General features: G+C 35.5%; 2 protein-coding genes and 1 pseudogene across 3 annotated transcripts; 2 read left to right on the forward strand and 1 right to left on the reverse strand.

Annotated features, from left to right (window-relative positions):
• The first annotated feature begins 230 nt into the window (after positions 1–230).
• On the forward strand, positions 231–1,576 carry LOC114519826 (annotated as a pseudogene).
• On the reverse strand, positions 1,133–8,094 carry LOC114519825. Of its 2 annotated transcripts, XR_003686618.1 has the most exons (7): positions 7,603–8,094; positions 5,751–5,900; positions 4,855–4,910; positions 4,555–4,634; positions 4,203–4,288; positions 1,430–1,613; positions 1,133–1,225 (listed from the first exon to the last, which is right to left on the reverse strand). XR_003686618.1 is itself a non-coding variant. In XM_028540005.1 (6 exons), the coding sequence occupies exons 1-5, from the start codon at positions 8,018–8,020 to the stop codon at positions 4,213–4,215; spliced, it is 780 nt and encodes a 259-aa protein (XP_028395806.1). In that variant the 5' UTR covers positions 8,021–8,094; the 3' UTR covers positions 3,798–3,872; positions 4,203–4,212. The 2 variants fall into 2 exon arrangements, 1 of the variants encoding a protein (XP_028395806.1); XM_028540005.1 differs by lacking the exons at positions 1,133–1,225; positions 1,430–1,613 and adding an exon at positions 3,798–3,872.
• Positions 8,095–12,834: 4,740 nt separating this feature from the next.
• LOC114519839 (protein ANTAGONIST OF LIKE HETEROCHROMATIN PROTEIN 1-like) lies at positions 12,835–13,767 on the forward strand (the record flags this gene model as incomplete). Its single annotated transcript, XM_028540018.1, has 1 exon — positions 12,835–13,767. A coding segment is annotated over exon 1 (921 nt), but the record flags the coding sequence as incomplete, so codon positions are not given.

Below are 13,767 nucleotides of genomic sequence, written 5' to 3' on the forward strand. Positions count from 1 at the left end.
GGCTTTTAACTAACGTAATTTAAGAGCGGGAACGCTATATTCTTTAAGGTTGAAATTACAGAATAAGTGTTGTTCGCAACAAAAGCATTCGCAACTACGGATGGATGATGGATCACTTGTTTGTTTGCAGATTTTTGTAGAATATGATGAAATTGCGAGAAACATAAAATCACGGAACCGCCATTTCAAAACGTAAAATCTGAAAGGGGTATTTTTCCTCTTGCTTTCCAGGTTATTCTAGTTGTCTTGATATTAAGAATAGAATTGCAGGTCACAAGGATGGAAAATATTTGATTGATCCAGATGGAGATGGCCAAGGCAATCCATTCGAAGTTAATTGTGATATGACGTCATTTGGTGGTGGATGGACAATGTGTTATACGACAGACAGTCATGTGAATATAAAGACTGAACTCACCACTACACCTGAACTGGGATATCGAGCAGACTGTAACAACATATCGGTACGTTTTTCAATATTTTTCGAAATTGCTTCTTGCTAATTATACTTATTTCAGATTTCTTTTTAACAGAAAATCATTGAGCAAAACGAAAAAGACAGTAGAATAACAGAAAGCGTAAAATAGGTCATTTCACAAACGCAACTAAACTTTTCCAATGCCCTTATAAAGAACATTATTATATCGCTTGTCAAAGTTTGGTGTTCGTAGCGTTTCATTGGTCGAGAGCGAATCACACGCGAGAGTGACGAAATTTTGATGTCGCCCGTGCGACCCCCTGCAGGGGAAAATAACAACTTTAATCACGTGCGGCGCACCGGGATATGTGACCTTTGGACTGTTTATTCATTTGAAATTATTGTGATAGACTCGGCTTTGCCTCGTAAAATATCAACTGGTCTCGGGTCCACATAAATATAATGTTTCCTTCGGTCGGGGTAAATAAATGTTAACTAATAATCCTGATAAAGGAACGTGTAATCTAAATGGACTTTAGGGAGCCTACAACTTAGATATATCCTTGATTCATAGCGCACGGTGCTTGCAAACTGTTTTTTGGGTAATTCAACTGAATGAAATTAAACACGACGCTATTTGCAATTATGAATTCAAAGCCATTTAATAAAGAATTTTCAAAATGAGAATTACTAATTGTCTTCAGTTGCACGTACCTCGTGGTCTGGGGAAGATAATTTCCGCGAAATTTCCATTAACCAAAATCTTCTCATTTCAGTTTACTGAGGTGATGTTTGTCGATGAAGAATCTAAACAAAAAGCAGCTTTTACCAAAGATGGTCCGCCTATCACATTGTTTGGTAATTATGATAAGAATGCAGCGTCATATGGTTTATGGACAGCAAATGAAGAAGGTGTGGCTACGACGTAATACAAATATCAGATGCTTATTTGTGACACATCCTTCTTTAAGGGTTTTTTTTTGTCAGGATATACAAATAACTGCTACAAACTTTGCAATGACTGGTGTGCTGACATATCGTCTGCATATTTTCGTACACCTGCTGTCTCTGACCCAGCTTTCCCAGGTGTCGCTTTCAACGAAAATGGTCATGGGCCAAAGAAAAATCGTCTGATGAGTGTAGGAATTCGTTAAGTTGTCCACCAATTTGAATGCTGAATATTGATGTTTGATGTCTTTGAGATAGAGGAATAAAAAAATCATGCAATGATACTCGTACAATTTAGAAATGAAAAGTACTCCTGATCAGATTTGAATTGCCCTTGCGGCTAATCTCAGCAGAATTTTAAAAAAATCAATCGCATTTTTAAATTTTAATCACCCTCGCATGATTTTTTCATAATTTATATTAATTAGTCTAAATTTGCTGAAAAATGATGCCGATTAATGTAAATGTTTTTGCCGTGTCGACTCCTATATTATTTCAAAATAAATATGAATTTTAATTGCAATAAAAATTATTAATAAGTAGAATTGCAGAAACATCAGTTACTATGAAACCATAGCTACGCAAATTTGATCTATGTAAAGGAATTAGTCCTGCTAGGCAAATTTGGTGTAATTTAGATATTAATTGTTTTTCACCGTCAGTCAATGAACACCAAAATATCAACATAGCAAATATTCACTTTGTGACCTACAGAACTAGAAGTAGTACATGGTACTTTTGCATTTTGAAAATAACAATATGAATATTAAGTGTGTTGCCTTTTTTGATAATCGTTATAATTCGTCGTAATTGGCAATTATAATTGGTCGTATTTGTTCTAATTCGGTTTTTATATGTCAGATTTCGCATAACAACCCATTATGACATCTGAATTACAACGAAGTATGACATATTATGAAAACCAACCTTATAGGATTTAATTGATATACTATATAATTATATGTACATTCGTGTCATTATACTATAGTTTTCATATTAGAAAAGAAAGCGTTTATTTATTATTGTTGGGAAACTTTGTATATTAAATAAAATTCCGTGTGGTGAACATTTTGTGAAGTAAACTGCTATATAGGCTGATGAATCAAGTTTTGTTAATAAGTCAAAATCGTATAAAGAACGCAATATTTATAGCATTATTTTGCATGCTCAAAAAATATCCTCTGCAGAAGAAATTGATTGTAATAATCATTTTCCTAGAATTCTTCATCTAATTATATAAGCAGGATAAGTTTATGGAAATTTATTCCACCGTAACACGACCATGGATCGCCTGAGGCTCAGATGGTGCTAGGCTGCTTGCAAGGTATTTTTTGGGATATTGCATAACACACCTGGGAGTGTTTGACATTAAGAAAATTTTGAATGTTAAAGTAACTGCAGATGCAATTTTCTAATTCATGTTTGGGACTGATCACGATATTGAATATAATATATACGGTTTTTCCAAATTGTGTAATGCGCGAGTGAGCATATGCGTATAATGTAGTTGACACGCACAAAGGAAATTTTAAATTCCACCCAGGAATAAAAATGCGAAGTTGAAGTTGTCCGCGCTGAGTTCGTGAATTCAAGACGAGTTTAAACTGATAACTCGCAAACGTTGCAAACGTCCGATTGACTAAATTTTATAACATATAATTTCAACAACGAAATGTTCTCGAGCTGTCAAATTTAACTATAAATGTGCTACGAATGCATGGTTTTAATTCTTAAATGCTACAATTTTTAGCGGAATTCCAACTTCTTTTTTAACAGATCCACCTTTATTAAAGTTGGCTTTAAATAGCCGCTTTCCTAATTCCAATTAATTTCATTGCTTAAGTTATTATTATATTATTGTATATTGTCCTACACGCGAAAAAAGAATATTCGTTTTGGCCTGTAAAGCATACAATAATTTGATTTTTCACCGGAAACTCAAACCATGGACTCTGATCGCTTTTTAAGCCAGCTAGACTAAATATAACATGGATCTCTTGATCTTATTTCACCATCTCTCTGCATTGAATGTGTCGTTGCACATAAAGGTAATACTCAAGGTAATGCATAAATAGATTTCAAAATTAAAATGTTACAATAAACTCAGTTTGTTATTCTAATCTGATTTTCATGCGATCGACTCGCCAGAGGAAACAAGTCATTGGAAACGAAAACAAGTATTTATTACTACTATTATTTTTATTATTTTTTATATTATATTATTATTATTTATATAATTTGAACACACGCATGTATAGTCTAGAGATGATCATAAATATAGGATATTATGTGGTTGCGAGAAAATATAGATTTTATGCTCGAGTGCAAGTATCTAGTATAATTATAATATCTGTGTCTTATATGGACTAAAATCAACGCAACGACGACAAGTAAATCAAAAAACACCTAATAATACATTAATATTCCTGTACAACAATTTTGGTCTTTTAATTAATTTGCAACTGTAAATTTTCTTCCTCGTTCTTTGCCATTCTACGTACGTCGCCTAAATAATGCGAGTTTTAGATTCGAATAAATTTATTTTCAATTTATTTCTTTTAAAATGAAATTAGGTAGAGGCACTGTTGGATCATGAAAAAAATGTTTAGAACTTTCAAATTTCCGTTTCTCTTTATTATTCATCATTATAATTATATAAGCGCTATGTATGGTATACACGTTATCTTTGAGAATCTATTTTATTATAACACCACCAATGATAATAAAGACCAATGAAGGATGGGCTCGAATGGCAAGCCAAGGGTATGTGTTTCATTTATAAAACTTGTAATTCACTTGATATACTTCGACTGCTCATATATTATATAATACTCACATCACACATGTTAACTTTGCCTGTCTAATTTGGACAATATCAATCCGGCAAAGGAATATTCATGTCTTCCAGACTGTGTAAAAGTCCTAGCGTAAAAAGAGGGCTACATTAAATATAAAGATAAATTTCAATGCAAGGATGATAGTTTCTTTTAAAAACACACCCCTGCCGTTATTTGGCACTTTAACTTAATTATTAGGCCCGTTTTAGGATTAGACGTTGAACTTTTCATGTGTCGAATCGAATGTAAATGAACTTAAACAAAGACTTTGACTCATTAACATTATAGGTTCGGCACATGTAAAGTTTGACGTCTGAAACAGGCCTCAATATGATGAAATCGTGATCTCACCATTTTAAATGTTCATTACACCCAGGGCATTCTGCAATTGTCCATGCGAAACCTGGGAACCAGGAAAATGCCTCAGCTGGCTGAAAATAATTGCAATAAATAAAATATTTAAGTAATAATTATGCTCCCACCAGAAGCAATTATAAATTATAATAGCTATTTTGGTCATGAGCTGTCGTTAAAACGTCCTAAATTGAAACTTTTATTACCGTAGTATTGGATGTAGTCGGAGCATTTGTGTAAATTAGACCTTTTTAATATGAAAAAAATATAATTATAAAAATACTATTACTCACGAACCTGCCCAGTCTCCCGTATGTCGGCTTTACATACTGTTATCACGTCGAAAAGAATCCCTATAAAGAGTTTGTGTAGCTAATATAATAAATCCATGCGCAATAATGTACAATATTCTAGTCTTTTTTAAAAATCTAATCCGTTATCGTAAATTTTATTTTTACAAACGTGACAACTGTCTCGACAAATTTACGATTTATGCAAAGTAAATAAAGCACAGTTGTAAATAATTTCAGACCATTTTTCGCTCTTTTATTGTTTCAGGTATAGCATTTTCTCTCAATTATTGATTTCTTCATCTTTCTTTTTGACAAAAACAACTCGCCGCCATTTTGAAATATCCGCTTTTTACCACATAAATAATTTCCCAATTCCCGTGCACTTTCTAAAGGCGCGCGATTCTGTTTCGTTGGACATGTTCGTCTGCATGCATACTGTAGTTTGTCAAGATAGTGTGTCGTGTGTTTAGAATCATATTCAGACGAATGATTCGTCCAGACGGATCATGATCTATCCCGATGTTGAAATGCCCTCCCCCCCCAAAAAAGATCAAATTTTTCAGAATATAAAACGTGCATCTGTGTTGTAAAATGCAAATCGGTTTATATTTTGTTGGTCATTTCGATGAAGACATATTTCTGAGAAAGAATTCGAAAGTTGTTTTCTGAATATCTACATCGCGGTGCAGTTCAAATTTCGATGTTCCAATCACGGTACTACGTAGAGCAGCATTGAAAACTCCGTAGAATTAGCTCTGCGTAACTTGTGCTCATAAAATTTACTTATCTATAGCTGCCCCTATTGCAACTTGAATTGGGTTGAAAAGATAATTTAAAAGAACTTCATAAAGATAATTTAAAAGTACTTCATGTGTTGAACTATGCAGTATAGTAACTAACCTCTTGGATTTCGTAACGTCTGAACCAGTGTTTCTCCTTGACGAAAAATACATTCCTTTTTGTATTTTCTGCGTGCTTGAGGGCTTATTTTTTCACAGACATAACGACCTTCGACTACATTGTGACAACATTTCCGGCATAACAAAACTCCTGAAACATATATTAAAGCCCCAGTCAGCATGCTGACCAGCTGTGCTAGCTGGTATAAGCCAACTTCGGCAGAAATCGGTAACCCACTATATGCTATTAGCTAGCACTTTCTATTTTTATTCCTGTTGTCCCCAAGGGGAACTTTTAGGGAGAGCTGTATACACAATTCATTGTCATTCTACTCCATGCTTTTTGCCCCTTTCTTACCTGAAACAATCCGAGAACACCATTCACGTTGGACAAATGACAGCCGGTACGGGCTGCTTTTGTGGATTTGCAAAAGGCGTTTTAGTAATCTCTGACACTATCAAACAATTTTTTGCTTGGTAAGTTACCATCGCGATCATTGGTCAAGAGTGAAACTGGTTTTGGACTATCTCAGAGATCTTTCCCAAGTCGTTGGTCTTAATGCTGAGTGGCGTAACGCACCAGGGGGGCATTTGAAGCCCCCCTTTGCTCCACTAGAAATAAGCTGAATGGTGGTATTTATATATATGGTGTCTTATCAAATAGTGAATTGGTGATTGAGTGGGTACCACCTGGATCCAAGTTAACACCGCAGAAATTGGTGTTCATGAAGTCTCTACCCGAAAATCTAATCACTGATTCACAATTGTGCATTTATGTATCGCTATCAAAGAGAAAACTGTTGACTAACATCTGACAGCTGTGAAATGGCCATTTTGAGGCTTAAAGTATACACAAAGTTATTATAAGTCAGACGAATATCGTTTTTGCCATGTGCAATCGCAAGCTTCTAATCTTTTGTGTAAGTCTCTCACCAAGTTCGAAGCATAAGTCTTACCAATTTCCACGGCGTCACCCAAGGGTGAATTTAGGCCCTTTGCTGCTTTTGGCTACATGTGAACGATTTATCTAAGATAATTCGAGATTGCAGCATTTAAGGTATGCGTGTGATACGGTATGCGTATTATTCTGTTATGCCTCAAAGGCTGAATAAACTTACTGCTAATCTAAAGATACTTGCGGGATGGTTGCGTAATAGTTTATTTGGGAATAACACAAAAACTGAGTCAATTTATTTTTTGGAACTACTGATAGATTGAAAAAAAGTGGAACGTTTCCAAATCTGCGGGTTTTTGAATTTAAATATACCTAGGTATTGTATTTGATGCATGAGCGTTGGTAAGCTCGTTTGAAATAGTTATGTCCTTGGAAAACCTGAACGTTAACATCATATTTTTGTACAGCTACTAAATATATATTCGTTCATTTCCTTGCAGTTCTCCACAATTTCTAAGAAATCATTTTAATGAGATTCATAATAAGCCCGCGAGTGTTACACAAATATAGTATATTATAGTATTTTTAGATCTTATATGTAAATACATATGAAGTATACTAATGAATCTTGCTCTGCCTCCATAGCAACATAAATAGTTAATGAGGCTGAAATCAGCTGTATGGAAACGAAAGTGCAGTCTAAACACTTTTGCTTTCTATTTCGTAAATCGCAGTAGAAAAATAATACAAGCTACGATACAATATATATATATATATATAAATGTGTCCATCTCATAAGCAACGAAAACAGAACATATCTTTTTTCTGTAAGTGCATCATCAACGCTGGTTTATAAGCTTAGTCAGCATTCTATACGTGAAGGGGACTTCCCCAATTTTGTATATAATCCCTTATAACAAATACATTCACCTAAATAACCATAAAAAATATCCCTTACCTTTCTTGGCATACTGTAATGTACAATCCGAAAAAAAGTTGAAAAAGTCCACGAATATTAAAATCATAAAGATAAGCGTGAAAACACTGCTTCCGACGTAAACCAGTTGAAATATGATATTCATTGACATATCCTGCAATAGCTTCGCACAACCAATACAAATAATCAGGCCAACCGCTTTCAAGTTAAGAATACCCCAAAAGACAATTTTTTCGGTATTCCTAACAGCTTGGTCAAATCTCCCACTAATTTTGTCACACGTTTTTCTTATCACGGCGATCCCTTCGGCCGCCTTTGAACTAAGATCATCGTATGTTTGACTAGCTGTTTCAACAACAGTTGGTCCAACTGATGTGATAACTGCATATACAACAGGACTAGCAACAAGTGCCCCAATGCCAATGATCATCAAAGCCATTTCAAGTAATTTTTGTAGCTTATTAAGAGTTAAAACTTGCTAAGCCATGAGAGAGTGTCAGTGCTAATCGATGAAACAACAAAGGACAGCTACAACAGCTGTAAGTGCTTCCACAAGCATATTGAAAATTTCTTGATTTCTTTGAAAAATGTTCCATTAACTGCAAAAATTGCAGGCAATATATTAAATTGAGCTTTGCCTCAAAGACTGTTTCACCCAACTTATCAGGGCCGTAGCTAGACGGCTTAATTCGGGGGGGGGGAGGGGTGTAAATTCATATATTCATGTTTATATACCATAGGAATAATAGCGTTCAAAAGAAATCAGTCGGGCATAGGACGAATATTGAATATACACTCCCCCAATTAAGCTTCAAGCTACGACCTGCATCTTATTCAGGTTTAGTAACTTGCTTTATCCTGGATCCGCCAATGGATCGAAGCACCAATATTGTGCTGCTCGTTAACTACCAAATTTTTGTTGATACGAAAATTGAAGATCTTATAAAGCCGGCAATGTTCGCTATAAGATATTTAGTAATTTTATAAATTTAAAACAATTACAAACCCTATTCCAGTAAAACGAAACAGAGGTCTTAAACATAGAAAACAGGAATTAAAAACTGAGAACTGAGAACTCCGGTTGAACTGAGCGCTAATAATCCCGTCTTGATTAGTCAATCCCGTCTTGATTAGTCGAAAGCGAGATTTTGATATACGTGTTTTTAGAGCTCTGCTAAGTTGATTACTTTTTAAGAATCTAATCTTCGTGCATCTTCGTGCTTCGCTATAGCGATGAATCAAGATAATTTTCAAGCTAATTTGTTTATTACAACTAGAGGTTCTTTCAAATGGTTAGGCAGCTTTGAAGACCTTAAAAAGACTTGCGATAAAATCTTGAAGATCGATTCAAAATGGTTCGTGCCCAGAGGTGGATGTAAATCATTTGAAAATGCAGATATAACGATCAGATGGTACTCAACAAGTAATTCATTGATAATTAAAGGTCAAGACGGCGAGTTGCTTCGCAATGAGCTTAAACTGATCGCGAATTCAATGGACGAAAGTGACGGGGATTCGCAAGATGACGAGTTGGTTTCTGCCGAAGGCAAAGACGACGGAGACAGTATAGCTTCATCACAAAGTTTTGGGAAAGCAGACGAAACTGTTCAACCAGAAGAAGGTCCTCAAATATACGATGAAATGCAAAAAAAATATCAAGCCGAGCACATGTATGGTGAGATGATCACTGAAGCAGTTAATGAGATTAAAGTACAAATCGAGCAGCTCAAACTAGGTATTGAAGAAAACAAAGCCTCAATATCTAACATTAAGGCTTTACCTGTAAGTATAAAATCGGCATCTGGCAAAGAAAGTCTCGAAATGTACAATCTTCGCCGTGAAAATGAGAAACTTCAACGACAGAATGAAAATCTCCTGAAGGAATATGCCGAAAATACTGAATGCATGAGTAATCTCGCTAATGTTCTTTCTGATTTGAATACCAAAATCAAAATATTAAAAGACGAAAAGGCGAGCTTGATAACTGCGATAAGCCTCATACATGATGACTATCGCCAATCTTCATCGAAAAGTAAAACCTCGGGAAATAATCAATCATCAAATGTTATCAAACAGAATGGCTGGACTCAAGTTAAAGAGAGAAATGCGATGCCCGCTCGTGTTGCTGAGAGTAATGACCGTGACTGCTTTGTTGTAGAGGATTCCAACAGATATATGACCCTGAATGATGAAGCATCTGGCAATAGTTCCAATGTATCTACAAGCAACGATAATGATAAGGATGCTTTTTATGGCGATACGTCCAATAAACAAGGCCTAAAGCAAACACCAAAAATTAAAAAGAAAAAGATCAATACGTCAATAGCAACGTCGGCCACGCAAACTGTAAAGTCAGCAACAACCGATGATATGGCTGCGTCAAAAACTGCCTTCAACCGAACGACGATACACCCAGGAAAAAAGAAAACCGTTGTCATCGCTGGTGACTCCATGGTTAAAAATGTTATTGGTGCAAAAATGAGTAATGTAGATAGGGATCACTTCTATGTGGTAAAGCCCTTTCCAGGAGCAACTGTTGAAGACATGAACGACTTTATTAAACCGCTAATCAATAAAAGACCAGATAAGTTGATTCTTCACGTTGGAACCAACAATCTTAAGAGTTCGTCCGCAAAAGTTGTTGCTGATTCTATCGTAGATCTTACGAACACAATCAAGCACTCCTCTCCAGATACAGTTGTAGGTGTCTCAGCACTTGTGGTAAGAAATGATAATCAAGAACTTGCTGGTAAGGTAAAACAAGTTAATGATATGCTAAGAAGTCATTGTAAACACTCCCAAATATCGTATTTAGAAAATGCTAACATTAATAGTTCCCATTTGAACTTCAGAGGCCTTCATCTAAATAATGTAGGCAGCTCAATTCTTCAGGACAATTTAAGAGAATTTGCAAATAATATACCTAATTGACATGATATTTCCCCGGACATTTCAGCAATAACCTCCGATAATCAACTAAATGACTTGTTGAATGACCCGGCAATAGTAAATTGTAATTCTGAATCTGCTCTTAGCGAAATTGCTAATCTCAAAGGTTTTCGAATAGCTAGCCTAAATGTTAATAGCCTCTTGAAGCATATCGATGAGCTTCGAGTAATATTGGAAAAATGTCCGATTGATGTCTTAGCCATCAATGAGTCCAAAATCGATGAATTTGTCTCAGACCATGAAATTAAAATACCTGGATACGATTTATTCAGAAAGGATCGTAATAGACACGGTGGGGGTGTCGTTTTATATGTTAGAAACTGCTTTTCATGTGTTGAACGTACAGAATTGGTTCCAAATTCGCTTGAAATGGTGTGCATTGAAATTTTTCGTCAATATAGCAAGCCATTCTTAGTTTGTTCTTGGTACAGACCTCCTAATGCTAATATAAGTTTGTTTGATAACTTTGAACGTTTTATTCAAAAATGTGATATGGAAAATAAAGAATTAATAGCTTTAGGGGACTTTAATTGTGACGTTAGTAAATCCCCATATGATAGTCACACGCAAACATTATTAAATATATGTACGTTGTATCAGCTGAAACAACTGATAGAAGAACCAACTAGGGTGACTAAAACAACTGCAACCTTAATTGACTTGGTTCTAGCTAACAATCCTGAGAGTATTTCTAACTATGGAGTAATTAATTTGGGGATATCCGATCATAACCTAATTTTTGCTGTCAAAAAAATGGTGTTTCCAAAGAAAAAACAAGCCTTTAAGGAATTTCGAAACTTTAAAAATTTTAATGAACGACAGTTTCTCGAAGACTTAAATACGGTTCCCTGGGATTATGTGAACCAATTTAATGACCCAAATGATAGCTGGCAGATTTGGAAATTATTTTTTTAGAGACACTCGATAGGCATGCGCCAATTCAGAGTAGGCGGACTAAAACTAAATCAATGCCATGGGTGAATGCATCCATAAAGCAATTTATGAGGGAAAGAGACCTCCATCAGAAATTGGCTAAAAAATTTGGCTCTGAAGCGCATTGGGAAAAGTATAAAACCATCAGAAACAAAGTGAATTCTGAAATAAGAAAAGCTAAAGCTAACTACTTTCATAATAAATTTTCAGAATCCTCTCAGCAGAGAAATGTTAAAAAAAGCTGGTCATTAATTAATACTCTTCTAGGTAAAGACGGTAGTAAATCTACAATTGTCAATGAACTCAATACCGGCGGTAGTGTTATTACAGACGGAGTTTCAATTGCAAATCAACTAAATAACTATTTTGTTAATATTGGCCCGTCACTAGCGGCTGAAGTGACAAATTGTAACGCTGCCTACAAAACAAATGTTAAGGATTCTACTTGCCGTTCAACATTTTGCTTCTCAGGTCTAAGTATTGATCAAATTGTAAATAATCTAAAATCTTTAAAAGTTTCTAAAGCTACGGGATTCGATAAAATTCCAGCAAAAGTACTTAAACTATCTGCGGATATAATTGCTCGATCACTGACTGCCATTTTTAATCTATCATTATATACTGGGAAATTTGTCAATGATTGGAAAATAGCACGAGTCCAACCAATCTATAAATCCGAAGATAGGAGAAAGTGTGAAAATTACCGTCCGATCTCCATTTTGCCAATTGTTAGCAAAATATTTGAGAAAGAAATTTTTCGACAACTATATGACTATCTGTCAGAGAACTTACTGGTTTCAAAATTTCAATCTGGCTTTAGACCAAAACACTCAACATTAACTCTACTTCTTCAAATGTGTGATAAATGGTTGGAAAATATGGACGAGAGTAAAATTACTGGTATAGTTTCCTTAGATATTCGAAAAGCTTTTGACTCAATTGATCATGAAATCCTACTGATAAAAATGAAAAACCAGTTTGGAATAAAACACTCCGAACTTGCTTGGTTTGCTTCCTATTTGACTAATCGAGAGCAGGTGTGTTATGTGAATGGCTATATATCGACTCGCAAAGAAATAATAAGTGGAGTTCCCCAAGGTTCCATTCTGGGTCCCCTGTTGTTTCTGCTGTATATCAATGACTTACCAGAGTACCTAAAATTTACTACCCCTGGAATATATGCAGACGACACCCAAATCTTTGCGTCGTCGGATAACTTTGATGAATTAAGCCTGTTTTCCACTTCGCCCGTACCGTAACGTACCGAACCGTAACGTAGCAAATCGTAGCGAATACTTGTACGTTGTACTTTATCCACTTTGAACGAATAGTACGAAGGCGTATAACATAGAAAGATTTCGCGCCAATGCTACAATTTCAAACATGGCTATCATAAGTAAAAAAACACTAATGATCTTTTTGTTAAAAAGAAATAGAAAGAAAAATAAATATAGGAAATCAATGTGGGTGCGTAAACTTTTTCAAGAGCGTCATTCAAAAGGGGAATTCTACCTCCTTGTACAAGATTTACGTTTGTTCGACGATGAATTGTTTTTCAGGTACTTTCGTATGAATGCTGCAAAATTTGAGGAACTTTTAGCAATGATTGCTCCAGAAATTCAGAAGTCGAGTGTCACGCGAGAATGTATAGGGCCAAGTGAACGGCTTTGTGCAACTCTACGGTATTTAACTAATGGTGATTCACAAACAACAACAGCCCTGTGTTATCGAATCAGTCCAACAACTATCGGAAGAATTATATTTACCACTTGCGAAGCATTGTGGAAAATATTATCAGCAAGCCACCTCAAGTGTCCCAATAATCAAAATGAATGGAAAACCATCGCATACGAGTTTGAAACGAAATGGAATTTTCCCCACTGCATCGGTGCTATTGATGGAAAACACGTCGTCATGCAAGCACCGGGAAACTCCGGATCCATGTTTTTTAATTATAAAAAAACGCATTCAATTGTTTTAATGGCAATTTGCAATGCCAGTTACCAATTCACCATTGTCGATATTGGTGAATCTGGTCGAAACAGTGACGGAGGTGTATTTAACCACTGTCAAATGGGTGAAGCAATTAAGAAAAACCACTTAGACATTCCGGATCCAGCTGCATTGCCTGGTTCTCCTAAAAAGTATCCGTACGTTTTAGTGGCAGACGAGGCATTCCAATTGCAAGAACATCTCATGAAACCTTTCCCAAGAGAAGTTCTCGGTTTACTTGAAAGAATTTTCAACAAGACGCCTGTTCTGGCGTTAACTCCGGCGCACGTGCCAGTCCTCAATATAGAGCTT

The sequence above is a fragment of the Dendronephthya gigantea genome, unplaced genomic scaffold (genome assembly GCF_004324835.1).
Source record: "Dendronephthya gigantea isolate DGI-Jeju-01 unplaced genomic scaffold, DenGig_1.0 000014F, whole genome shotgun sequence".
Taxonomy (NCBI): Eukaryota; Metazoa; Cnidaria; class Anthozoa; order Malacalcyonacea; family Nephtheidae; genus Dendronephthya; species Dendronephthya gigantea.